This window comes from Rhinichthys klamathensis, unplaced genomic scaffold (genome assembly GCF_029890125.1).
Source record: "Rhinichthys klamathensis goyatoka isolate OS25496 unplaced genomic scaffold, OSU_Roscu_1.1 h1tg000654l_1, whole genome shotgun sequence".
Lineage (NCBI taxonomy): Eukaryota > Metazoa > Chordata > Actinopteri > Cypriniformes > Leuciscidae > Rhinichthys > Rhinichthys klamathensis.
This window is the reverse complement of record NW_026607098.1, coordinates 378,755-403,399: the sequence shown is the minus strand read 5'-3', so window position 1 is coordinate 403,399 and position 24,645 is coordinate 378,755. Positions and strand designations below refer to the sequence as shown.

The 24,645-nt window shown below is 37.6% G+C and overlaps 1 protein-coding gene across 6 annotated transcripts in view; it reads left to right on the top strand.

The window, feature by feature from the left end:
* The window catches only part of nbeal1 (neurobeachin-like 1), a 56,261-nt gene that overhangs the window by 12,865 nt on the left and 18,751 nt on the right, over positions 1-24,645 (top strand). For 4 of the 6 annotated variants that reach the window (XM_056241586.1, XM_056241585.1, XM_056241584.1 and 1 more), the window contains exons 3-26: positions 153-314; positions 1,502-1,583; positions 2,659-2,786; positions 4,009-4,091; positions 4,516-4,601; positions 6,738-7,080; positions 7,666-7,772; positions 9,861-9,944; positions 11,902-11,985; positions 12,845-12,943; positions 13,605-14,179; positions 14,927-15,059; positions 15,178-15,297; positions 15,592-15,978; positions 16,105-16,194; positions 16,428-16,602; positions 17,306-17,439; positions 17,528-17,687; positions 18,668-18,770; positions 18,860-19,016; positions 19,912-20,070; positions 20,890-21,049; positions 21,771-21,859; positions 23,723-24,268. In XM_056241586.1, the coding sequence (XP_056097561.1) occupies positions 153-314; positions 1,502-1,583; positions 2,659-2,786; positions 4,009-4,091; positions 4,516-4,601; positions 6,738-7,080; positions 7,666-7,772; positions 9,861-9,944; positions 11,902-11,985; positions 12,845-12,943; positions 13,605-14,179; positions 14,927-15,059; positions 15,178-15,297; positions 15,592-15,978; positions 16,105-16,194; positions 16,428-16,602; positions 17,306-17,439; positions 17,528-17,687; positions 18,668-18,770; positions 18,860-19,016; positions 19,912-20,070; positions 20,890-21,049; positions 21,771-21,859; positions 23,723-24,268 (4,246 nt within the window). The remainder of the gene's footprint in view (positions 1-152; positions 315-1,501; positions 1,584-2,658; positions 2,787-4,008; positions 4,092-4,515; positions 4,602-6,737; positions 7,081-7,665; positions 7,773-9,860; positions 9,945-11,901; positions 11,986-12,844; positions 12,944-13,604; positions 14,180-14,926; positions 15,060-15,177; positions 15,298-15,591; positions 15,979-16,104; positions 16,195-16,427; positions 16,603-17,305; positions 17,440-17,527; positions 17,688-18,667; positions 18,771-18,859; positions 19,017-19,911; positions 20,071-20,889; positions 21,050-21,770; positions 21,860-23,722; positions 24,269-24,645) is intronic. The other 2 variants (XM_056241588.1, XM_056241587.1) reach the window with 1 other exon arrangement.

The following is a 24,645-nucleotide window of genomic DNA, read 5'->3' as shown; positions in this document are numbered from 1 at the left end:
CCAACTACAAATTTTAGGTGCAACGGGTCACTAGAAATGTTTATGTTGGAGAGGCATATTTTTTTTTACAGTGTGTAAACGGGGCCTTAAGCACCATACTAAAACCATATAGAGCGTTTAATAATGGTTGTGCATTTATACTGGTTCTGCAGGTTGGAGGAGACGCCCCCCGTCATGACGCTGCTCCCTGATAACATCCTGCAGGTGTTGCGTCTGCAGCTGCTCCAGTGTGTGCAGAAAGCGTCCGAGGGACTGGAGCCCGAACAGCAGACATTAGCCCTCCTGCTCCTCAAGTTCCTCATCGTCATCTGCAGGTCAGACTCTGAGACTCACACCAGTGGCCTGATGGGAAGGAACTGGATGACTAAGAAAACAACTAATACAGAAACAGATCGGTATTTCGGTTAGAAAGGCAAACTAACTAAAGATAAAGCTATTTTAACAGTCTCTTATGCAATTATGCAGTGCTTTGAATCTCAGTGAAACAGAAACTGGACACTCGGGGTCCTGCTGAATGTTTCATGAGTTCTCCGAGCACCTGCTGCTGAAGGTTCATGTGTGGTTTCCACTTTCAGCGACATCTCCAGCCTTTTTTAGGGTCTGACAGTGCGATTGCTCGAATGGCAGCTGCTGCTCATTTGTACACACACACACACACACACACCTTTTTATGGACATCCCATAGACTTAAAAAAAAAGAATACTATTATTCAGCAAGTGACAGCAGTCATTTATAGTGTTATAAAATATTTCTATTTCAAAGAAATGCTGTTCTTTTGAACTTCCAATTTAGCAAAGAAATAGAATGTATCAATTTCCACAAAAATATGATGCAGCACAGCTGTTTTTAACATTAATAATAATCAGAAATGTTTCTTGAGCAGCAAATCATCATATTACAGTGATTTCGGAAGGATTATGTGACGCTGAAGACTGGAGTAATGATGCTGGAAATTCAGCTTTGATCACAGGAATAAATTACATTTTACATTATATTCAAATAGAAAACGGGTATTTAAAATTGTAATAATATTTCACAATTTTACTGTATTTTTGATCAAATAAATGCAGCCTTGGTGAGCAGAAGAGACTTCTTTCAAAAACATTAGGCAATCTTACCGACCCTAAACTTATGAAAGATAGTGTTGCTCCTGGGGCAAATTTATCTTCTTCAGTAAACATTTAACATGCACGTCCACTCTGTAACACACACACACACGTTTGTGATGTATGATCATAGGGGTGGCAGGGGAATCTCTCCGACAGCTAGAACTAATGGTCCTGTCATACAGGCAGTCTATCCAATACGGCTACACACACACACACACACACACACACACACACACACACACACACACACACACACACACACACACACACACACACACACACACACACACACACACACACACACACACACACACACACACACACACACACACACACACACACACACACACACAGTTTCTCCTCACTGACAGCTGTGTGATCTGTTTGACAGGAACCTGTCAAATGTGGAAGAGATCGGCTCCTGTTCCTACATAAACCACATCATCACCATGACGACGCTTTACATACAACAGGTCTGACACTCCCTCTAAAACCAAGCTTTCTGTATATACATTCTTCCATTTCCTTTTTCGTACTGTGACCATTATTTGATGGTGGTCAAATTGTTTTGTGTGTTTACCTCTTCCTCTCCCACATCCTCTTTTTTTTTTTTGCCTTTTCTTCCTTTTTCCCTTTCCTTTTCCTTTTCCTTTCCTTTTTTGTCATTTCCTCTTCCATTTCCTCTCCTGTTTTTTCATCCTTTTCCTATCCTTTCCTTTTTCTTCCCCTTTCCTCTTCCTCATTTCTTTCCTTATTTCTTATTTTTTTGCCATTTTTTGTTTCCTCTTCCTCCTTTCCCTCTACTCTTTTTTTGCCCTTTTCCTGTCCTCTTCTTTTCATTTTCTCTTACATTTCTCTCCTCCTCTGTTTCCTGTTCATCTTTCTCTTCCTTTCCTTTTTATTTTCCTCTTTTATTTTTCTCTCATTTTCTCTTCTTCTCCGTCTGCCTTTTCTTCTTCCTTCTTCTCTCTTTCCCTTTACCTTTTCTTTGATCTTTTTTTCCTCTTTTTCTTCTTCCCTTTCCTCTTCCTCATTTATTTTCCTCATTTCTTCTTTATTTGTTCTTTCTGTTTCCTCTCCACTTTCCTCGACTCTTTTTTGCCCTTTACCTGTTCTCTTCTTTTTCTCTTACATTTCTCTCCTTTTCTGTTTCCTGTTCATCTTTCTCTTCCTTTCCTTTTTATTTTTCTCTCATTTTCTCTTCTTCTCCGTCTGCCTTTTCTTCTTCTTCCTTCTTCTCTCTTTATTCCCTTTACCATTTCTTTGATCTTTTTTTCCTCTTTTTCTTCTTCCCTTTCCTATTCCTCTTTTATTTTCCTCATTTCTTCTTTACTTGTTCTTTCTGTTTCCTCTTCACTTTCCTCGACTCTTTTTTTGCTCTTTACCTGTTCTTTTCTTTTTCTCTTACTTTCTCTCCTCTTCCTTTACCTGTTTTCAGCCATCTCTTCATTTTGCTTTTTTCTCTAATTTCCTCTTCATCTTTCTTTTCTTCTCTTCTTCCTCTTCCTCAGTAATAAAGTAAATCAACACTTCTGTGTCTGTATTTAGCTGAAGAGTAAGACAAAAGAGAAGGAGCTGGCTGATCAGACACAAGCCGAGGAGTTTGTGCGTCACGCTTTGGCCTTCTGTGAGAGTCTGTATGATCCTTATCACAACTGGAGGCATCGCATTCACGGGTGAGATGTGCAACCAATGCCTCAATGGTTAATCCCTTTGTGCAAGCATGCACTAATCCAGAAGTTTCCTCATACACACTGAATAGGGAATTATTAGGCTGCTAATCTGTAGAATAAACCAGTGTTGTTTGGAGAGCTGGAATGTGTAAAATAGCTGTGTTGAGTCAACGTTACATGAAAATCCTTCACCGAATTCGTAAATCATTTACTTTCTTAATATACATTCCTGGTCCTTTTGTGAATGATTTGTCATTGCATGTTATTTTTTAAGAAAAAAAAGTTTGTATTTCTAATCTTTTATCAAAAAAGATGAAAAAAAAAAACTTTTCACCTCTGAAATAACTTCATTTCACCAAATACATTACATTGTCTGCAGTAAAATGCTTTGTAAATGTTATCCAACACTACAATAATGGCAGGCCGGTGAAGAATCTGTATGTGAAGGTGTGTTACAAGTCATGGTGTGTATGTTGCTAACCAAAAACACTCAATCTGAGGCAGTTCCCTGTTATTCAGTAATCTGACCCACGCAGATTCAAACCGTCGAATGAGGCAAACGCATATAAAGTGAAAAACACAGCTGTGTTTTACCAATAAACACATGTAGTCTAGTCTGGTTCTGCAAGTTCTGTGAAGAGCTTTTCTCCTTCCACTCCTGTGTGTGTGTGTGTTTGTGTGTGTTTTTAAGGTTATTTGAGGGCAGGAGAAATTAACCTGTGCTTCTGACACACTTGCCACTTAAAGTAACAAAATATTGCATCTGTATTGAATTCATTTATGTTATCTAACATTTTATATCTTTCATAACGTTTTATTATTAATTATTTAAAGTAGTATATTATGATTAAAACAATCAATATTTATATAATTAAAATAATCCAACTTAATCTATAAACCACTTTTTACACTTTTTACTCTTTTGCATTTATGAACACTTTTGAAATGTTTTATTTGTTTACCCGCATGTCATGTGAACATTATCTGGTTCATCAGAGAACTGTGAATATGCAATTGTGCTGTAAAATTATTGAAATATTACCTTAAAATCTCAGGAAGGACTGTAAGTAAATATTTTAGATCAAAGGGGTTCGGCTGACAAAAATGTTGGGGAATCTTTGCTCTATGGCATGATTCATAATCGTGTGAAATGATATTGACACTAAGTGAAGTGTGAGTAATGGGTCTGTTTATCTGATTTGTGTTTGTTTGCTCGCTCTTGCAGACAGCAGCTCAGTACTGTGGAAAGAAGCAGACAGAAATTTAAAGCTGCACCGCTCACTGTAGAGTTTGTGCCCTTCTTCTACCGTAAGTCTATCTCTTTGAATGAACCCTGTGGGGCTTGTGGTTTGTTTATCAATGACTGATCAAATCTGCTGTTTTATCATTTGGCCTTCAGCGATGGCACATAACCAGCGCTCTCTAAACAAAGCAGTCTCAGTGTCTTATAACCTCACACTGCTTATCTCTGTCAATGGGTGAAGCCAGAGACATGAAGTGTCACTCTGTTGCTGAACTGTACCTGTGCGTTAATGCAGTCAATACTTCACTTTCAGTCCATTATAGCACTGAGGAATGTGTGAAAAACATTCTGTACCGAAGAGAATAGTAGTGTAACAGGACGCATACAAGAAAATAATTCAGCGTGTTGTTGTTGCCAGTTGTCATTTGCATAAAAAGCAGACACCTCTTCGTTCATTCATGCGTGTGTGTGTGTGTGTGTGTGTTTCAGAATGTTTTCAGGAGAGTGAGCACCTGAAGGACAGTCTTAAATGTTGCCTTTTGCACCTGTTTGGATCCATCGTGGCGGGTGGACAGGTGAGCTCGTCTGCAGCAAAAGAGTAGTGTTGAAGTTTTAGATCAAATAATAAAGTGACTTATCAGTTACGGTGGTAAAATGAAATTTCCACCAATCACAATTTGGTATGCAAATAAATATACAAAAGAAGACCAATTCCAAATTGCAATTCTGTATAGAGGGAATGCATTAACGTCACTTCCCCGCCGGAACACGCCCCCCTCAGCGGGACTGAGTGGCAAAAGAGCTGCTGCGTGACTGGAGTTAATAGGGGAAACTGCGTTAACGCGTGTAAAACAAACTATTATCAGTTTAAACTAAAAGTTGGACTCGATGTAGTGTTCCTTACAACTTATCAAAGATCCAGTGATCCATGGATATTGACATGCAGCCAGGAATCGTATTTCCTGACATTTATATGTGCCTGATTTCGACGCCGGGGAAATAAATGAAGACAATTTGCCTGTAAACGTTTTATATAAATACAATATAGATAGGTCTAAATCCGAGTGATCACTTACATTAATGTTATACTGTATGTCATCATATCGTCCAGCCCTAAAACTTGTATAGTTTTTTTGTCAGTGTTTATTTAAAAACATCCAATAATGCAGAATATAGTCTGTTCTGTAGCTTTTTGCAGTCTGTAAAAATATACAGTACCTCAGATTTCTGGTCAAATCTAGTTGTACAGTCAATCGTAAAGCTCTTTCCCGTTTTAGATGTGTTTTGTGTGTTTCACGCTGAAAACAAAAGCTGCCGCTCAGTCTTTTTGCCACTTGTGGGCGTGACCGCATTCACTCCGTTCGACGGTGACGTCATGCGCATACCCTCTATTTGACTAATTGCAAGAAAGATGATCGGAATTTAGTACATTCTTTTACAATTAAAATTGCAATCAAACGTGATTAGGGATAGGAATCGAAAATCGATGCTTCCTCTTATCGGTTCCTTTGTGTGGATTTTTAATATGACTTTAAACCATTCAAGCAGAAGAAGACTTGCATGCTGTTTTCTGTGCTGCACACATATCCAAAGTGCACGCACAAGAAAAAGTTATTTTAATGTGATTTTAAACCATTCAAGCACAAGAAAACACACATGCTGTCTTTTTGCACTTGAACGGACAAATACACACAAAAATATGTCAAAATATCCTCGTAAACACAGTTGGTTATGTCTTAAGTGAATGTAAACAGTTGACAAAGAAAACGCATAACAGTATATTGGATTCGCGCATATACAGGATAACATTCCTGCTGCCGTCTCTATAATAACGTTAATCAAACAACAAAAGACAAAGAGAAAATTAACTCGCTGTTCTTGACTGAATAACTTCTGGAACTATATTTTTAATGTTTATTTTATTTATAAAGTGCAGTGTTATTTTACATTTTATTACAGTTTCTTAATACCTGAAAATCTTAAAAAACTGTTTATTTCATTCGTATCTTTGTTCAGTTGTATTTATTTGTGCGTTTGCGAATTTGTTTGTTCTTTTTTCATTACTGAATGTTTACTTGTCTTGAATAATGCTTGAAATTTATATTAGTTAGACTAGTTGTTTTTGCTATGGTATTTTAAAACCACAGGCAAAAGTTCCTTGTATATGTATTTTTTAGCCTATTAATGGTATTCAGCTGCAATTAAAGGTGAACGAAGTAACTTTTTTACCTTAACTGAACAGCTTTGGAGTCATTGTAATGTTTATATTACTGATTTCGTGTTGAATGGTGGTCGTCTCGCACCCCCCTGGTGCCTGTGAGCCGCAAAACCACCCTTGCAACTTTGGGCCGCCGGCCTCAGTGTTAGGAAGTATCGTGTGATATCAGGTCTCGCGAGGTAACGAATTGCTTTACGGCAAAAAACAGATCTGATCAAATTCGGATAAAATGAGCATCAAACAGAAATAACCCGGCGCCGTATACATGTGGTGTTCGAGGCGCACATACAATACAGACTGCCGACAGTTAAACAGGGCGCGCGCAGCTCTTAAAGGGGCCATACCTTATTTCCACTCGTTACAGCGTCTATCCTACTGAACAGGTACCGGTGTACAGGGGGAGGGGATCCGGCCGTGAGTGCGTGCCATCTCTGTCATCTCTGTTCCTAATTCTGATCTAAGTCTTTTTTTCTGTCTCTTCTCGTCTCAACAGCGTAACGCTCTCCTGGCCATCTCGCCGGCCACTATGGAGGTGCTGCTGGGAGTGCTGGGTACAGGCGAGTGTCTGAGCGGAGGTGGAGATGGGGAGGACTGGGACAGTGAGGCTCCTGACAGGAAGGCTCTGCTGACTCTGGGCTGTTTGAGGGAGGTGGTGCACCGGCTCCTGGCCAGCAGCTCCGATCAGAGGCAGGTGGAGATCAGCTCCGTGCTCGAGAGCTACTTCAAACTGCTCAACTCAGACCCCGCCGCCACAGCGCAGGTCAAAGGTCATCCGACGCCGCCCCGCTCTCGGCACTGGGAGAGCCGCTTTGTTGGGTTACAGGTGAACATGCTTGGTGAGTAGATCGGTCTCTCGTGTTGTATTCTTTAAAGAGCATCTGTTATGCTCTTTACATTTCCAACTTTCTTTAGTATGCAATGTTACAAATCACAAAGTCCCTCCAGCGGGAGTTATTCTCTATATCAGTGTCACTGTTTCTGAACTCCTTGAAACGCCTCGATTCAAGTCTTGAGTTTTCTTCTGGGAACGAGCACGTCACAATATTCCTTACTTAATAATTGATGCCCAAGGCATATGCTAAAAAAAGGGGCAGGGCTTGGTTGAGTTAGTCAGTAGTGTTTTGAAACTCGCGGTTATTGTAAGGGACAGAAACAGTTCCGAAACAGTTCTAAGTGGTTGACCAATCACAACACACTGGTCCAGCCGACCAATCAGAGCACATTGTGCTTTTCTTCATAGAGACAGGAACTAAACAGAGAGTTATTGACGGAAGAGAGGTGCTGGAACAATGTTATTTATGTGAAAAATAATGTAAACCTATTCTAGTAGACCCAATTATTTAAAAAAAAAAGACTTCCTATTTTAATTGTCTGCCCTTGACCGCAGTGCTGTTCTGAATCCTGTTCTCCATTTCACTCAGAAACCATTCAGGATATGTTTGAGTGCTCCGACCGACCAGTTCTGCAGGCCATCTTTCTCAACAGTAACTGTTTCGAGCATCTGACCCGACTCCTGCAGAACAGTAAGGTGAGTTCCTCTTACAACTCGACACTACAGTACACTGCACAAACAGAGCTCAACAATGACTTAGTCAGGTCCCTTTGTTTTGGATGCATTCATTTCAGAGAAATCTTTAGTAAAGTGTTATGAGTCTTGAAATCTTCTAAGCCACTCTTGGATTAATCAATATTTGAAAATCAGAAAAAAAGGCCTGTGGGTAAAAAGACTTTGTACTTGGTGTCTTTTGAATGAACTACTATTCCCATAATAAGCCATTGTGAATACTTTATTATCTAGATTTTTGTGCCTTTTTAATATATCAGAAAACACCACTGCTGTCTCTTATACTCTAAAGCTACGACTAGCATCTCATGGTAACTAACACATTGGTAAGGAAGCTGCTGGCTAACATTACCTATAATACCGTTCAAAAGTTTGGGCTCAGTCAGAAAGATTTGTTTTAAAGAAATTAATACGCCATTAAATTGATCAAAACGACTGTAAAGACGTTTATAATATTAAAGGTTCTCTAAGCGATCCTGGGTGACGTCACTTCTTGTTGACGTTCGAACTATTGTCAAACAAAACGGAGGCTAGCTAGACCCTCCCTCCTCCTCATCCGCACACTAACCCCCCAAACCACACCCCCAAACCCTTCTTGTCGGTCATTGGCTGGAATAGTTTATTATGTTTCAGGGAGCGGGTCGCTGCAGTTTGCTTTTGTTGCTGTTTGTGAAGCATGGGCTGTCTACAGAGATCGCGTTTCTTTACAGTGTGTTCAGGGGACAGGCAGCCAGCGGTTAGTGAGGAGATGTTTGCTGTATGTGACAAAAAAATTTTTGCCCTAAAAAACGCGTGACATCGCTTAGAGCACCTTTAAGATTTCAAGTAAATGCTGTTCTTTTGAACTTTCTATTCATCAAAGAATCTTGAAAAAAAAAATTTTCTGCAAAAGTATTAAGCAGCTCAACAATATTTTCAACATTGTTGATAATAATAAGAAATGTTTCTTGAGCAGCAAATCAGCTTATTATAATGATTTCTGAAGGATCATGTGACACTGAAGACTGGAGTAATGATGCTGAAAATTCAGCTTTGCATCACAGGAATAAATTACACCTTAAAATATATTCGAATAGAAAACAGGTATTTGAAATTGTAATAATATTTCACAATATTCCTGTTTTTACTGGATTTTTTATTAAATAAGTGCCTTGGTGAGCAGAACAGACTACTTTCAAAAACATTAAAAACTTTGACGCCAATCTTTTGAACAGCCTCAATTAGCCTGTAAAACAAGATACTATATAAATATAAATAAAAATATAATTATCTAACCCTAAAGAGTGAAAGTACCCTAAGGGTATACATATTATTTCCTTAACATACTAATATAATATGCATCCTTTAGGGTTACAGTAAATATGGCACTAAGGTGTACCTTTGCAGACAAGCTGAAAGATACAATTTTTGCACTTTTTTTTCAACAGTGTAAGAATTCAGCAATTAAATGTGATTCTTTAAACGTTAACAAGTTAACAACCCTAAAGATCTTGATTTAAAGATGGTGATTTTGAATGGGAATTTCCAGAACCCAACTGTTGAGCTCTACTGACACTAAAGGACTTTTACAGGATGTTAATAATGAATATCTGACCTTCATTACAGTGTTTGACAGGAACATCCGTCTGTTTGAGTGTGTTTTAGATCCTGTCAGAATCTATTGTCATTTAACTGATTGTTCAGTTGCAGGATTTTCTTTGTGTGTTTATGCACATGAGAGAATTTGTCTCGCCAATCAGTTTCTTGTGTAAATGTTTACAATCCTGTGTTTGTTTTTCTTTGCCTTAAAGAACCGTATGCTTTGTGCAAAATGGTTTCAACTGTCTCTTTAGTATGTTGTATGTTGCTATTAAAACTGTCTTACTGTGCTTAAATTACAGCATGTACACGTATCTAAACTGCAGCACTGCCTTCTATCCATGCATGTTTCTGTCCTTTAGCGACGGAACACTTAGGCACATGACCTTTGTCCTCCTGCCTTTTAACCTTAACCCTTTGCCCTTTCCTCTCATCTGACCGGCTGTGCTTGTTGCGGTCGGCTCTGCCCTGCAGCTGGTTAACGCTAGGTGCACAGCTGCAGACAAGGACCAGAAAGATTTAACCAACAGGTTACTGACAGGAGAGAGTGAGATTCAGGTACCGCCCATGTGCTTCCTGTCACTCCCGCTCACCTACGCCCCCCCGCCGCCCGCATGACCACTCCAGGACAAGACCACCCCCCCCCCCCCCCCCCCCCTCTCTCTCTCTCTCTCTCTCTCTCTCTCTCTCTCTCTCTCTCTCTCTCTCTCTCTCTCTCTCTCTCTCTCTCTCTCTCTCTCTCTCTCTCTCGCTCGCTCGCTCACCTGAGGAGGGTTACTATGAGTCAGAAAAGTCACATATAAACTTGCAGGGGTGGGTGATATACTGGTTGAAACAAGCAGATTATTATTGTATTTTTCTTTCAATTCTTAATATAAAATAATATATATTATAGATATAAAATATTTTAAAAAAATTATTACATAATATAAAAACTGATAAATATATGAGAACTTTAATTCAAACTATATATAAAAAGCAGAATGTGGCTGATATAATGTAAATAACATACTTGTAGAATAGATAAATATACTGTATAAATAAAAAAATATGTAAATACTCCTTTGTAAAATACAAACAATAATAAATATATATTATTAACAATCCAGTTTAATAATGGGAAATAACATTTTTAATGAATCTTATTTCTAATGTAAATTTAAATAATAATGAATATATAATAAAGTATATTATATAACTAGTGTATATAAATAGCTGAAATTAAAACTAGATTTTAGAAGCTGTACTAAATATATATATATATATATATATATATATATATATATATATATATATATATATATATATATGTATGTATAATATAAACATTTTATGGAATATATATTCTGTTTCTGTTAATATATGTTAATTTGGCTAATATGCTGGTCTGTCACTAGTTTTAAGTTTTAATGAACTTTCTCAGTTGTTTTTTGACATTTTCTATCAAATGTTTATATTGTGATATATCAACCAAAATGTTTAAGAATCTCGTAATAAATTTTATATTAAAAAAAGTATACGTTTTTGCTTATATTACCCACCCATAATTGCATGTATTTTTCGCACTGTGGCCTGACTGTGGCTCTAAATCTATTGCCACCATACATTAAGTGGTCAGCCCTGTTTCATAAGCCATTCAGCACTTCCTTGTTTCGGTATCAAAACAATCATATCTATATATAAGTCCATTTCTGCATTTAAAGTGCTGTGAATGTGGAAGCTTGTAATGGAGTGGTCTTTAGTTTATTTACTCAGTCATGCTTTCAACAATCATCTCATTCTGTTTATTTTGCTTTGCTTGTTTCCCTCTCGTTTCGTTCCCCCTTCGACCTTTCCTCTGGTGGTATGGTTATGGTAACAGGGTTGAATGCTGTGACCTCAGCAGTCTTGTGTTGCTGGTGGAGATTATCGGCCTATAGCTGTGTGTGCTTATCGCTGTATAGAAGGACCTACGTGATTTCATGTCTTATTCTGTTTATTGCTGCTCAGTTCTTGTCACTCTCCAGCCGGTCTTTGTCCTATTCTTATCTATTATGAACTAGCCAATTGCAACGAACATCACATGATTTTTGCAAGCAGCCAATCAGGAGTCTCATGATAAGGCGTGGCTGGACAGAGTTCTTTTGTGTTGTGGAGGGGTTTTGATGTCTATGTATGTGTATATATATATATATATATAGGAAGTGTGCGTGTGTGTGTGTGTTTGGTGATGGGGAGTTTTTAGTTTCAGATCTGAGCAGTAATGATGATCTGATGTCATCTTTATCAGAGGCTCAGAACTCAAACAATTTCACTCAGATAATCAACATAAATTAGACTTGATGCCTGATTCTATTCCTGCCTATTCATGCAAGCATGGTTCTGGTGATGAACAAAGCTCCTCATTTCATTTATTATTTGCATGGCAAAGTGAACCGACAGGGCAGGAATAGAACAGGAGTCAGGACACACGGCACACTGTAAGTCTTCAGCCATTGGCTGTATCTCTTGATTGACTGTGTTTTCCTCCAATCAGGTGTTCCAAGCGAGGCTCGACTCTCTCGCCGTGGCAACGATTAAAACTCTCTCGACAGTGATGCACAAGTCGCCTGCTGCGAAGGTTTGTAATAATAGAATTCCAACATATAACAAATGTACATATTTCTTTAAACACTACCATTCAAAAGGTTTGAGTCAGTACGTGTTTTTATGTTTTTATCACAAGTCTATTTTGATCTCCAATAAGAGACTTGTAATATTGTGAAATATTATTACAATTTAAAATAACTGTTTTCTATGTGAATATATGTTAAAAATTTAATTTATTCCTGTGATGTAAAGCTGAATTTCCAGAATCATTACTCTTCAGTGTCACATGATCCTTCAGAAATCATTTATAATATGAGGATTTCTGATTATCATCAATGTTAAATTCAGATTTTTTTGTAACGTTACAATTTTTTTTGTTAAAAATCTATTATTTAAAACATGTAACATTATAGCACTTCCTCTTCTGTCGCTTTTGATCTGTTTAATGCATCCTTGCAGAATACAATTATTAATTTCTTTAAAGTAAAAAAAAAATACTGACCCAAAACTTTTTTGAATGGTAGTGTAGTTATGCATATAATTAGCAGTAGAATAAATTGGACCGTTTAGGACAGGATTTCCATGATTGTGAAACACTTGGAACTATCTGGGATTTTAAAAAATGTATTCTGGGCCTGGAAAAATCATTAACATTTATGTTGTGAATTTAACATTTTTTTCTGTTATAGATCTGTTATAGATCAAAGATTAATAATAACCATTAGGAATCTTTATTTGATTCGTATTTGAATCCATTAGGATTCTTTTGGACTGGTTCCAGGTTATTCTTTCAGGATATGTTGACTAAGGATCTTAAACTAGTGAATTTGAACTATTCAGCAACTAATTTAATAAAATAATAAATAAAACCCAACTTTGTTTCCTTGTAGGAAGTGTTTAAGGAGCGGATTGGCTACACTCACCTGTATGAAGTGTTGGTGTCACTGGGTCAGCCATCCAGACACTTGCTGAAGGAACTCATGAATATGGTGAGATGAACACTTCCTGTTGAGATGAACACTTCCTGTTTTCAGTCACATGTTTTCTGCCTCTTTCTTTCTCATCTAAAGTCAAGTCACCTTTACACAAATAAAGTAAGGTATATCAGTAGTATTCAGGTATAAAAATAACAATATAGTGTTCCCTGTATAAATATAACAGATTCATCTTTGTTAAAGACTTCTCTTTTGCCTCTTCTTGCGTTTGAATGTGTAAATAGTCAAGGCAAGGCACGTTTATTTATATAGCACATTTCATACACTATGGCAATTCAAGGTGCTTTACACAGAAAGGAATTAAAATAATCACAAAATAAAAGCAAGGAAAATTAAAACAGTCATACAAGGAATTAAAAGAGATATATGAGCCAAAAAAAATAAAAACATGCAAATGAGAAACTTTTAGTCTATGATGGTTAAACTTAGCAATTAATCCGCGAATCGCATGCGTGCCGAACCGTGGGGCCTGGTCCTTACGGATCACGGAGCAACAGCGATCTATTGCACCCCTACTGTTTACATTTGGTATTAGCATATGTCTCGAGTGATCTGACCACTTTGATTTCTTTTAAATTTACCTTGAGTGGGCAGCCCACTACTTTAGGAACGGAGTCGTCTCACGTCCTTTCTTTTCGTTTTTGTATTCCCACAGGCTGTTGAAGGTGAACATTCATCCGTGGGCCTCCTGGGCATCAGTAACGTGGACCCTCTCCTGCTCCTGATCCAGTGGCTTCCAGAGCTGGACTCTGCCGAGCTGCAGATCTTCACTGCGGACTGGCTCCGGCGTATCTGCGGTCTGAACCGGCGGACGAGAGCCACCTGCGTCAACTCTTCCATGACTCTCATATTGCTGTCGGCCCTGGAGAGGCACGAGCGGCTACACCGGGCCTGTGCCGAGAGTCTGGTGGGGCTGTTGGGTTCTTTAGGCAGTCAATCGCTGAGCTCCTCTGAGCTCCAGAATCTACTGAGACTCCTGCGGCAGGACGAACCGGGCCGCGCTCACCCGTATGTGGGTCCGGTTCTGCGCTCGCTCCTGGGGATGGTGCGTAAACAGGGCCTGGAGAGCGCCATGCAGTATTTTGATCTGTCACCACCCATGGCTGGCATCTCCGTGCCGACTATCCTCCGATGGCCAGGCTACGCCTTCAGCTTCTTTGCTTGGCTGTCAATGGACCAAGATCAGCTGGGCCCGCCCAGCAAAGGAGAGAAGAGGAAACAGTTGTATAGGTAAGAATGGAAATAAAAGAGATTACTGGTGGGATGGTGATTTTGGTGGGAAAGGAAACAAGATAAATGAGTGGGCAAAATAATGTTTTTACAGTACCATTCAAATGTTTGGAGTAAGTTAGGTTAGTTTTTGAAAGACGTCTCTTATGCTCACCAAGGCTGCATTTTTTTTAAATTAAAAATACTGTAATATTATTGCCATTTAAAATAACTGTTTTCCATGTGAATATATTGTAAAATGTAATTTATTCCTGTGATCAAAGCTGAATTTTCAGCATCATTACTCCAGCCTTCAGTGTCACATGATACTTCAGAAATCACTCTAATATGATGATTTGCTGCTTAGCAAACATTTATTATTATTATTAATGTTGAAAACTATTGAGCTGCTTCATATTTTTCATATTCAAGATTCTTCATATTCAAGATTCTTTGATCAATAGAAAGTTCAAAAGAACAGCATTTATTTTAAATAGAAATCTTTTGTAACATTATAAATGTCTTTTGATAAATTTAAGTAGTGTATTTGCACCAAGAGACAGTAATTATTTAAAAAAAAAAAAAATTTTGATGTAAACTTAATCATTGCAAATATTTTGTAATTGCTCATCTGTTTCAATTTCAAAACTTTATTTTTTGAACATATAATTTGCACATCCTGTGTTTGCACCTCCTCCTAAATGTAATATTTAATTCATTTTCACACGATTTATAAAAGCTTGTTCTTATGTTTTTCTATGTGCATAGTTTTTTCACCCCGGGCGGCACCGGGTTCGAGGCCTTTATCAGTTCAGCTGGAGTGCTTGTGGTTGCCGTGTGCACTAAGAAAGAATACGTCACCGTCATGCTGCCTGACTACTGCTTCTGTGATTCGCTCTGGGTGAGTCACATGACCAAAGAAATGTTTGTGTTTTTTGTTACAGCGTGGACAACCCAGTTCTTTGTCCAAGACCAAAGCGAAATTGAGTTGTAATGAGGAGTTTGTATTTGACCTGCAGCACAGCATTGGTGTAGTTCACGTGCCGGGGAAGAGGCCGTTTGGCCAGAGTCTGGTTTACATCTTTGTGGATGGACAGCAGAAACTCTCAGCACCTTTAAAATACCCAACCATGACTGAGGTGAGAGAAACAACCGATTCTGTACCGGTTCTTATTGAAAACCCACTTAAAAACCACCCTAGCAGCATTTCAGAAAGTGAAACAGAACAGGGGAGCTATTATACCCTTTTTCAGAGTCTGGATTTTGTTTTTGGCCTCTACTAAAATAGGTTTTCATTTAAATGAATTGGAATTTCATTTCAGCAACATTACACACTAAAGAAAGTTGAAAATATAAAAAAGCAAAATAGGACCTCTTTAAACTCTGTGTCTGTTCAGTCATTTCTTTTGTCTTTGTATCTCTCTCTCTCTCAGGCCTTCACGTCATGCTGTATCGGGTCAGCGGGTCACCGCACCACGACCCCACCTCCCTCTCAAATCCCAGATCCTCCGTTTTCCGGAGGTAATTCCACGGGACGCACGTCTTTCGGCGCCATCCTCCCGGGCTGGGGTGGGCTGCTAGGGACCAAACCTGAGTCCGTCACCAAACTCATTTCCGCCGGGACTCAGGACAGTGAGTGGGGGAGTCCCACCTCACTGCAAGGGCAGCTGGGAAGTGTCATGGTCTTCCACGAGCCCCTCCAAGCCAGTCACGTCAAAGCCCTCTGTAGCGCAGGACCAAACTGTATTTCTCCCTTTAAAAGCCAAGAAGCTGAACTCGGAGACTTGGCACCTAAACTTCTGCTTCACTATTCTCCAAAGGTGTGGTGTGCATGTAGGTCACCTATGACTGAGCTGTATACAGTAGAAATTATGCACATGTTTTTTTTTTTACTTAAAACGTTTTATTTTCGCATCACGTGTCTCATTGTTCCCTTGCATATACAGGCATGTAGGAACCCAATTTGTCTGGATTTGTCCCCTAATATGCTGCATGGTCGTATGACAGGAAATAAAGTGGTCAACTGGGATATCAAAGTATGTATGCCGTTCCCGTCCTTTATTACTTTTTTTTATCTTTGATGTTTGTAATCTATCAGAGTTCTGTCTGTAGCTCTCCTTCTCCTTAAACACATACTCTCTCTCTCTCTCTCTCTCTCTCTCTCTCTCTCTCTCTCTCTCTCTCTCTCTCTCTCTCTCTCTCTCTCTCTCTCTCTCTCTCTCTCTCTCTCTCTCTCTCTCTCTCTCTCTCTCTCTCTCGTCTTTTATAGGACATGATCAACTGTGTTGGAGGGCTTCCTGTGTTGCTTCCAGTCTTGGAACAGTTGACTTTGTTAACCCCTGATTTACATCACGTCGACCGCTCGGGGTCAGAGTTCATCAGCCCTGACTCCGTCACACCCGCTGAGGGAGACTGGGTCATACTGCCTTCAAACAGGGCGTCCGGTGAGCACACGCTCATCATTTCACAGTGTTGTAACTAAATCTGTTAAATGTCATATTAATTAACAGAAATAAAGCTGAAATAAAATATAAATATAGCATAACATTTTTTAAATAAGCTGTAATCAGTTTAACTTGGTTACTTAATATGAAATACATATAAATTAAAGCGAAAAAGAAACATAAAAAAACTAGTAAAAATGGCAAAAGCACATAACAAAATTATAAAAAAATTAAAAAAAGGTGAAAATATAAAAATTAAAGCTAATTTAACCTGTGAACTGAACTAAAAAATGTTTTATTTTATACAAAATATATATATAATTTTACAATTTAATTTGGACTCTAAAATTGCTAGTAATTCAAAGCCATTTGTCTAACCAATTTGTGTTCTAAATTTGAAGTTTTGTGATAAATTGTATTAAAAGAACAGTTTCCATAGTAAAGCAGTGTCCAATTTCAAAATGGTTTTCACACATTGAATTTTGAGTGTTTAAGCTTATGATTATTACTAAAATACATGAACATTTCAATTTTAAGAGTATGTAAATAATCCTAAAATATTAGCAGTTATTAGCTGTTGGTAGACAGAATGAATGTGTTACTGATCTTTTGCATCTTAAAGATCGTATCACTTGCCCCTTTTCTGATTATTACATATCTTTACAATGTTGTCGTGTGATGTTTGTGGACATTTATTATTCAGAGGCCAGACTGGAGAAGAATCTCGTAGCGACGTTCTTACTGGTTATCAAGCATTTCCTGCAGCGGCATCCCATAAACCAGGAAACACTTCTGCACTCGCACGGTGTGGCCACATTAGGAGCTCTGCTTCAGAAGGTACCCATGATCCTCCTTCTCTTGAATCCTCAGTCTTCCGCTCTGCATGTCTTGATTTGGCCGTCTGGTTCTGTGTGTGTGTGTGCAGTTGCCAGCGTTCCTGGTGGACGTGAGTGTGTTGGTGTCGGTTCAGCTGTTGATTGAGCAGATGACGTATGAGAAGAACTCGCAGCTCCTGCAGCAGCTCCACACACACCTGCTGTTCAACTTCAGCATCTGGAACCAAGGAGACTTCCCCCTGCGCATCGGTCAGTCCCGAGTCCTGTCCCACTATGCACTTATACTACACTATGTATTCAACCATGTAGTGTATGAATTCAGAAGGTTATTTTGTCATTCAACATCAGAGTCTGATAGCCCCTCCCCCTCTGCTATGTATTTAAAGCAAGGACAGTCGATTTTTTTGGTTAATTAAGTGCATCATCCCGGTATTTAAAGTGCACTTTTTTTCTATTTGGAATTCAGTGTGAACACACTGCTCGCATTATTTATACTATAAACTGTCATTGAATAGTGTATAAATGTGAATTAATTCATGCTGTAATTATGTTTGTGCAAAATCCCATTCATTTTCTCCATAGCAAAATGTATTTGTTATAACTTGTTTGACAATGCATAAGAAAGCAATTGGCAAATGTGTGTTTTTTTAAATGCAATATAGATTTTTTAAACAATTTATGGTTCCTCCTTAATGGTTTTATTAACCTACATTTGAAAACATACAATTATATAAACAGTTTTATACATGTATATTATTAATTATTAATTAATTTAAAGTTTAATTCTTTTATTTAACTACATTTTAAAACATGTATACGTTTTAATTGTCTATTAATTTGTCCATTTATATAGTGATTTATTTATATTTCTTTTTATGTTTGATTTATTACATTGATAACTGATTCCTTCATTTTATTTTTATATAATTTTGTTATTGTATTTTTATCTTTTATTTTTTTGTATTTTATTTTGTTCAAGATATTATAAATATAATTCTGTAAAAGTTTCAAGTTAGTGCGAGATCAAATTCATTTTTAAAAATCATGTATTATTCCCATTGAAGAACTAAACTACCCATAATCTGGAAGAGAGATTTGAAAACTCTGAAATCCCTATGAAGAAAATGAATGTGAGGAATACTAGGCTGTTGTCGGTCACTGTTGCGCTCTATTGTGGAGTTATGATGTGTACGTTTTGTGATGAGCATGATGTGTTTGTCGTGGTGAAGGTCACATCCAGTACATGTCCACCGTCATCAAAGACAGCAGGAAGCAGTTCAGGAAGAAATATGGAGTGCAGTTCCTGCTGGATACAGTTCGCCTTTACTATGGGTAAGACTTCATCTCCCACAATCCCTTTCTGTGATGTTATCACCTCATGACATCACTTCATCCATTCTCTCTTTCCCTCTACTTTCTAGTTCTGGAAGTAAAGATGCAGATCTGAGTGAGGACGACATCAAGACAATCAGAGCATCTCTCTGTGGCCTTCTGAAGTATTACATCAGCAAGGGTACCACCCAAGATGAGATCCAGAGCATTCTGGGATACATCGCTGCCATTGGAGATGAGGATCAGGTGAGAAGAGGAAGATATTAGCGGAATTAGGATTAGTGTGTCCCCAAACATAGTATGCTGAAAATAGTATACTACTGTTCAAAAGTTTGAGGTTGGTAAGATTTTTTTTTTTTTTTTTGTCTTTTGCTCACCAAGGCAATAAAAAATACCGTAAAAACAGAAATATTGTGAAATATTATTACAAATAACTCCTTTCAATTTGAATATATTGTAAAATATAATTATATTTAATAATTTGTATAGCTGAATTTTCAGCACCATTACTCCAGTCTTCAGTGTCACATGATCCTTCAGAGATCATTCTAATATGATGATTTGATGCTCAAGAAACATTTCTGATTATTATCAATGTTGAAAACAGCTTAATATTTTTGTTAATATGTATTTTCAGGCTTCTTTGCTGAATAGAAAGTTGAAAAATAAATATTTTGGAAAATTAAAATAGTGTACAGTCATATTTCATACTTAAAAAGAGTCATCACCACTGCAGTGCATTATTTACATAATATAAGTTCAATAGAACAAGACTGAATTTCAAAGCTTTCTTAAGAATTTATTTTAGCTTTACTATTTGAATTAAGATAGCTTTTAGTCATACGTGATGTTTGACTGTTTGCGTGAGTGTTTTGTGCATGTGTCCAGGAAAGAAGCACTCTCTTTTATTGTTATTGATCTGCCCTTTCTAATCAGTAGAGCAAGCGTCTGTCTTTCTCTATTTTAATTATTCCTAAACCTCAATGTACTTAACCACAAACTGGATTTACTAACCCGACAATTCATTTAATGGACGTCTCTTCCGGTTTCTCCTGCTCTTATCACTTAAGCATTAACTAAACATGAAAATGAAATGAATGCAGTGCTTGTGTTGTGTCTGAGCGACTGTGTTGTGTTGTAGCTGTGTGTGATCCTGGAGCTGTTGCTGACTCTTCTTCAGACCAGCGCTGCACGGGACCAGCTCTTTCTGCTGCTGTTTGAGCCGGGATCTGCCGACTCCTGCTACGCCCTGCTGCTCAACAACAAACACTCCGACCGCCTCCGAGAGCACGTTTTCAAGGTGCGCTTAACACTCTCAGCGTTTTGGACTTTCATCGGTGACACGCACATTATTATCAGAGGTGTTTGCATCTCATGCTTGAGGTTAGAGATCCAAAAGTAACGATAACGTGGTATGTGCATCACTTGTTCTGCAAATGAAACCTAAAATCATGCTGTCAGATTTCTAACCAGGCACACAAATCCCATAGACTTACCCTGAGCATGTCTAGAGACCAGAATATTCAGACTTGCGATTAGTCTTTTCTTCCCTATTGTGACGTACATCCGAGTGAAACAGCTTCTCCAACAAGAACAAATGTAGGGCGAGACTTGATTTTGTCCAATGGAAATTGATTGGATGGTTGTGGTTTGCTATTGGTCAATCTCATGTCATGTGAGTGACAGGTAAACACGTCATCAGAGAAGAGAAGAGATGCCACTGCAAGAGTGAGGGGAAGTTTTAATGATTAAAGATTATTAGGCACATGAATATAAAAAAAATAAAATAATGATGTGCATGGATAAATCATTTAAAATAAATATTTTCCAACAAGAATTGTCCATTTTTATTTCCTTGTGACTTTAATGTTCATTCTTATAGTTTGAAAAGTCAGAACTTGGATTTAAATCTATTTTGAAATGTATTCATATTTGAATGTTCATCAACCATAAATATGCTTTATTTAATGCATAATGCATTACTTAATATTTGAGAATGAAGTAAATTAGTATTAAATTAAAATTTAAGATACTGTCTTTGTCAAATAGATGTATCATTAGTATGTATATTGACATTTGAACGGCTGCTTTAGTCCAAACTCTGTGTGTGTTTTTGCAGTTGTTTGAGCGGATGCTGAAGTGTGACCGTGTGTATGAGAAGAGTAAACAGAGGTTGCGTTTGAGGGATGTGGGATACTCTGGCCTCAGCCTGCTGTTCTCTGAACTCCACCTCACCTCCACCCTCATCAAGTGCCTCCTTCACCAAGTGCTGTCTACTGGTCAGTCTGATTAACCCTAATCCACACACCACCTGACTCGGCACATACTCTGAGTCCTTGCTTGGCTTGGGCGGTTCAAATATTGATGATACATTTATAAGAGTGGCAAAATAAATTAGGTTACACTTTCTTTCGATGGTCCACTTTAGTAACTATAAGGAACTTTGCAACTACATGTCAACTAACTCATTAGAGTATAAGTAGACTGTTATGGTAAGGTTAGGATGAGTAGAATAAGTTGACATGTTGTTGCAAAGTTACTTAAAGTCAGTAGAATGTCTAAAGTGGACCATCGAAATAAAGTCTTGCCATAATTGACATATTTTCAAAGCAAATACATAAAGTGTGTAATATATAAAATATATAATATAATACAAATAGTAATCATAGTTTAATAGTGCTGGCAAATCGATTAATCACATCTAACATAAAAGTTTTTGTTTTTATAATATATGTATGTATATATTATATATATCTGTGTTACACACACCTATTTATGAATGCATATATGTATATATAAATATATGTGTGTGTATATGTATATTTATTTACACATACTGTAACTGTACACACACATTTAAAACTTTGATTCAATTATAATTGAGTATATATAAATTATATTTATACATTTTTAAATGTATATTTATACAGTGAATTTGTGATGTGAAATGTTGTTTTTCCTTATGCCCTCCTTTTTGACCTTAAACTCTTTGTCCTCCAGATACTGTGGTGAACTATAAAGATCTGATGGCTGTGATTCAGCTGACCCATAAATCTGGGCCCAGTGTTCGTCTGACCGTATGCAAGAGGGTTAGAGCACTTTCTCCAGTTCTCACATGTACATATCACAGTTATTAATGTTATTGGGGGGAGAAAATGCATACAAAGTATGTAATTTTTTTATTGGAGCACAAAGCTTCTTTTTTCAAAATGGTTTCTCTTACATATAAAAGGACAAAATACACTATAGAAGTACCAAAAATAATCCATATGTGACCCTGGATCACAAAACCAGTCATAAGTCGCACGGGTATATTTGTGGTAATACCCGACAATACATTGTATGGGTCAAAATTATTATATTTTTATTTTATGCCACAAAATCATTAGGGTATTAAGTAAAGATCATGTTCCATGAAGCTATTTTGTGAATTTCCTACCGTAAATATACAAAACATTTATTTTTGTGAGTGAAAGCAGCACAATCGCAAACGTAAATGGACAAATTAAAAGGCGATTTTCTCAATGTTTCGATTTTTTTGCACCCTCAGATTCCAGATTTTCAAATAGGTGTATCTCTGCCAAATATGGTCATATCCTAACAAACCATACATCAATGGAAAGCTTATTTATATTGAGCTTTCAGATGGTGTATCAATCTAAATTTTCAAAAAATGGACCCAAGTGACTGGTTTTGTGGTCCAGGGTCACTCGACCTATGTATTTAGGCTTTTAAAGCTGATGAATGATTGCTTTGTGTGAAGAAACAACCAAACGTTGTTGTTGTTGTTGTTGTTTTTTTCTTCATACATGGGACATAAACATTTTTGGGTGAACTTCCCTTTAACCCCTTAAGTGTCACGGGCCCACCGGTGGGCCCAAATCCTTTACATTTTTAAAACAGTAATATCCTATACTAAACCTAAACTAATCTTGACAAACTATATATCATTTGAAAGCTTACAATCTCTAGTTTCCATATTTGGTGATTGATTTTCAAAATAAATTACAGAGGAGCCGTAATTTATCAATTTGCAACAATAATATTTTCATACTCTTAGACCTTTATTTTGAAATAGTGATGAACATGAAAAATCATGAAAGAAGGGTAGAAACCTCAGTTTGTTTTCATGCCCAGAGTTCAAAAGATAGCATCCATTCAATTATAAAAAAAAAAAAAAAGGTCTGAATGTTTTTTTTTTATATAAAGAAAAAAATTATATAATGTGGCAGGAAGCTAAAACGCACATGCGTGTTCTTTTTATGTTTCTTAGAGGTTGAAATCATATCAAAATCTGCCAAACTTCTCATATTACTTCTGAATAGGATGTCTACTTCATAAATTGTATGAAAATTGTGGAAATAATGGTTCATATCACTCAAAACACATATGGAAATGGAGGCGCCCTTATATGGGCAGTAATGGAGTCTGGTTGTCATCTAGTGAAAAAGTTTGGTACTGCGCCCAAACAAAATCTTACTGAAAGCTCATTTTTTGAGATATCAACCTAAAATTTGAAACACAACTTGTTCAGATTTTTGGCTTTGATTTTTTTGCAGTTTTAGAGTCGCCCAGGTTTTGAAAATATGTATTTTATATAAAATATGAATAATTAAATCTTTTACATTGTACATTTTCATAAACTCAAACTTCTATAACTTTTTTTCTGTTTCACTTTCTTAATTTATTTCACTTCTACAAAAATCTGCCAAATGTCTTCTTTAAAACAAGACCAATCTTACGTCTATATTCCAAAGCATTCTTGAATTACAACCATTTAAGTTCGAAATGTGCATTTTCATGTAAATTAAAAAAAAGGGGGGTGACACTTTTAACTAAAATGAAAACATGAATTTGCAAAAGAACGAAAACTAAACTGCAACTCAAATGTGCACTAAGTGAAATAATGTTTTTTTTTTTTTGGAATGATTTCAACTTTCTTTTCCCCTCAGCTGTATGCGCTGTTGCAGTGTCATCAGGATGCAGCGCTGCAGATCTCCAAGCAGACGTGTTGGCAGGGCACTCTAATGCGCTTGCTGGTCCGGAGCCCCGGGAGCGACGGAGGTTCTGGTTCGGGTCGTGGTGATGCGGCCAGCCTGGGGAGTTTGGAGCTGAGTCGCAGCAGCGGAGGAGTCCGTGTGGAGCCTCCTCTGGAGCGCAGGACTCTCGGAGGCAGCGTGAACGAAGAGCGAGACAGCGTCTCAGACAGCAGGTCCATAGACAGCCTGGACAACGGAGACCTGATGTCTCTCTCCGACACGCCAGGGGACGCGCCCACACACAAAGCCTTGGGCGGGAAAGCAGGGGTCTTGAGTTTGGACCTTTCCCACGTGCATCTGTTCGATCACGGGGACAGTGGCAGTCAGACTCCTGGTAGCATGCCCAGCACACCGTCTCCCCTAGAGAATAATAAACCTTTCCTCGGAGCTTCCTCTCTGAATGATGACAACTTCCTGTTCAGTGACAATGTGTCCCTGGGAGAGTCTTTTAACAGCGAGGTGAGTCTAGAGATCTGATGTGTGTTTCTGAGTGCGTAAGTGGAGCATTTATCACTTCCTCGTACGGATAGTGTTGTCGTTTTTCATCCTCTGTAAGTTCTCAACAAGAAGTAACTATTATAATGAAGGTATCAAGCGATTCTAAAACAGAATTTAGCTTATTGAAAGACATGGCACATTAATGCAAAAATGTGCAGATTTTACAAAGTTGTTACAGGGTAATTGGCTAATTTACTTGGCGGAATGGTTGTTTATTCCAGTGATTTAATAGTTTAAAACATTTTTGTCTTTTATCATATTTATCATATTTGCCATTTTATACAAACTTTTTCTTACCTAATGCATTACATTTACACTAACATTATAATTTACACTAC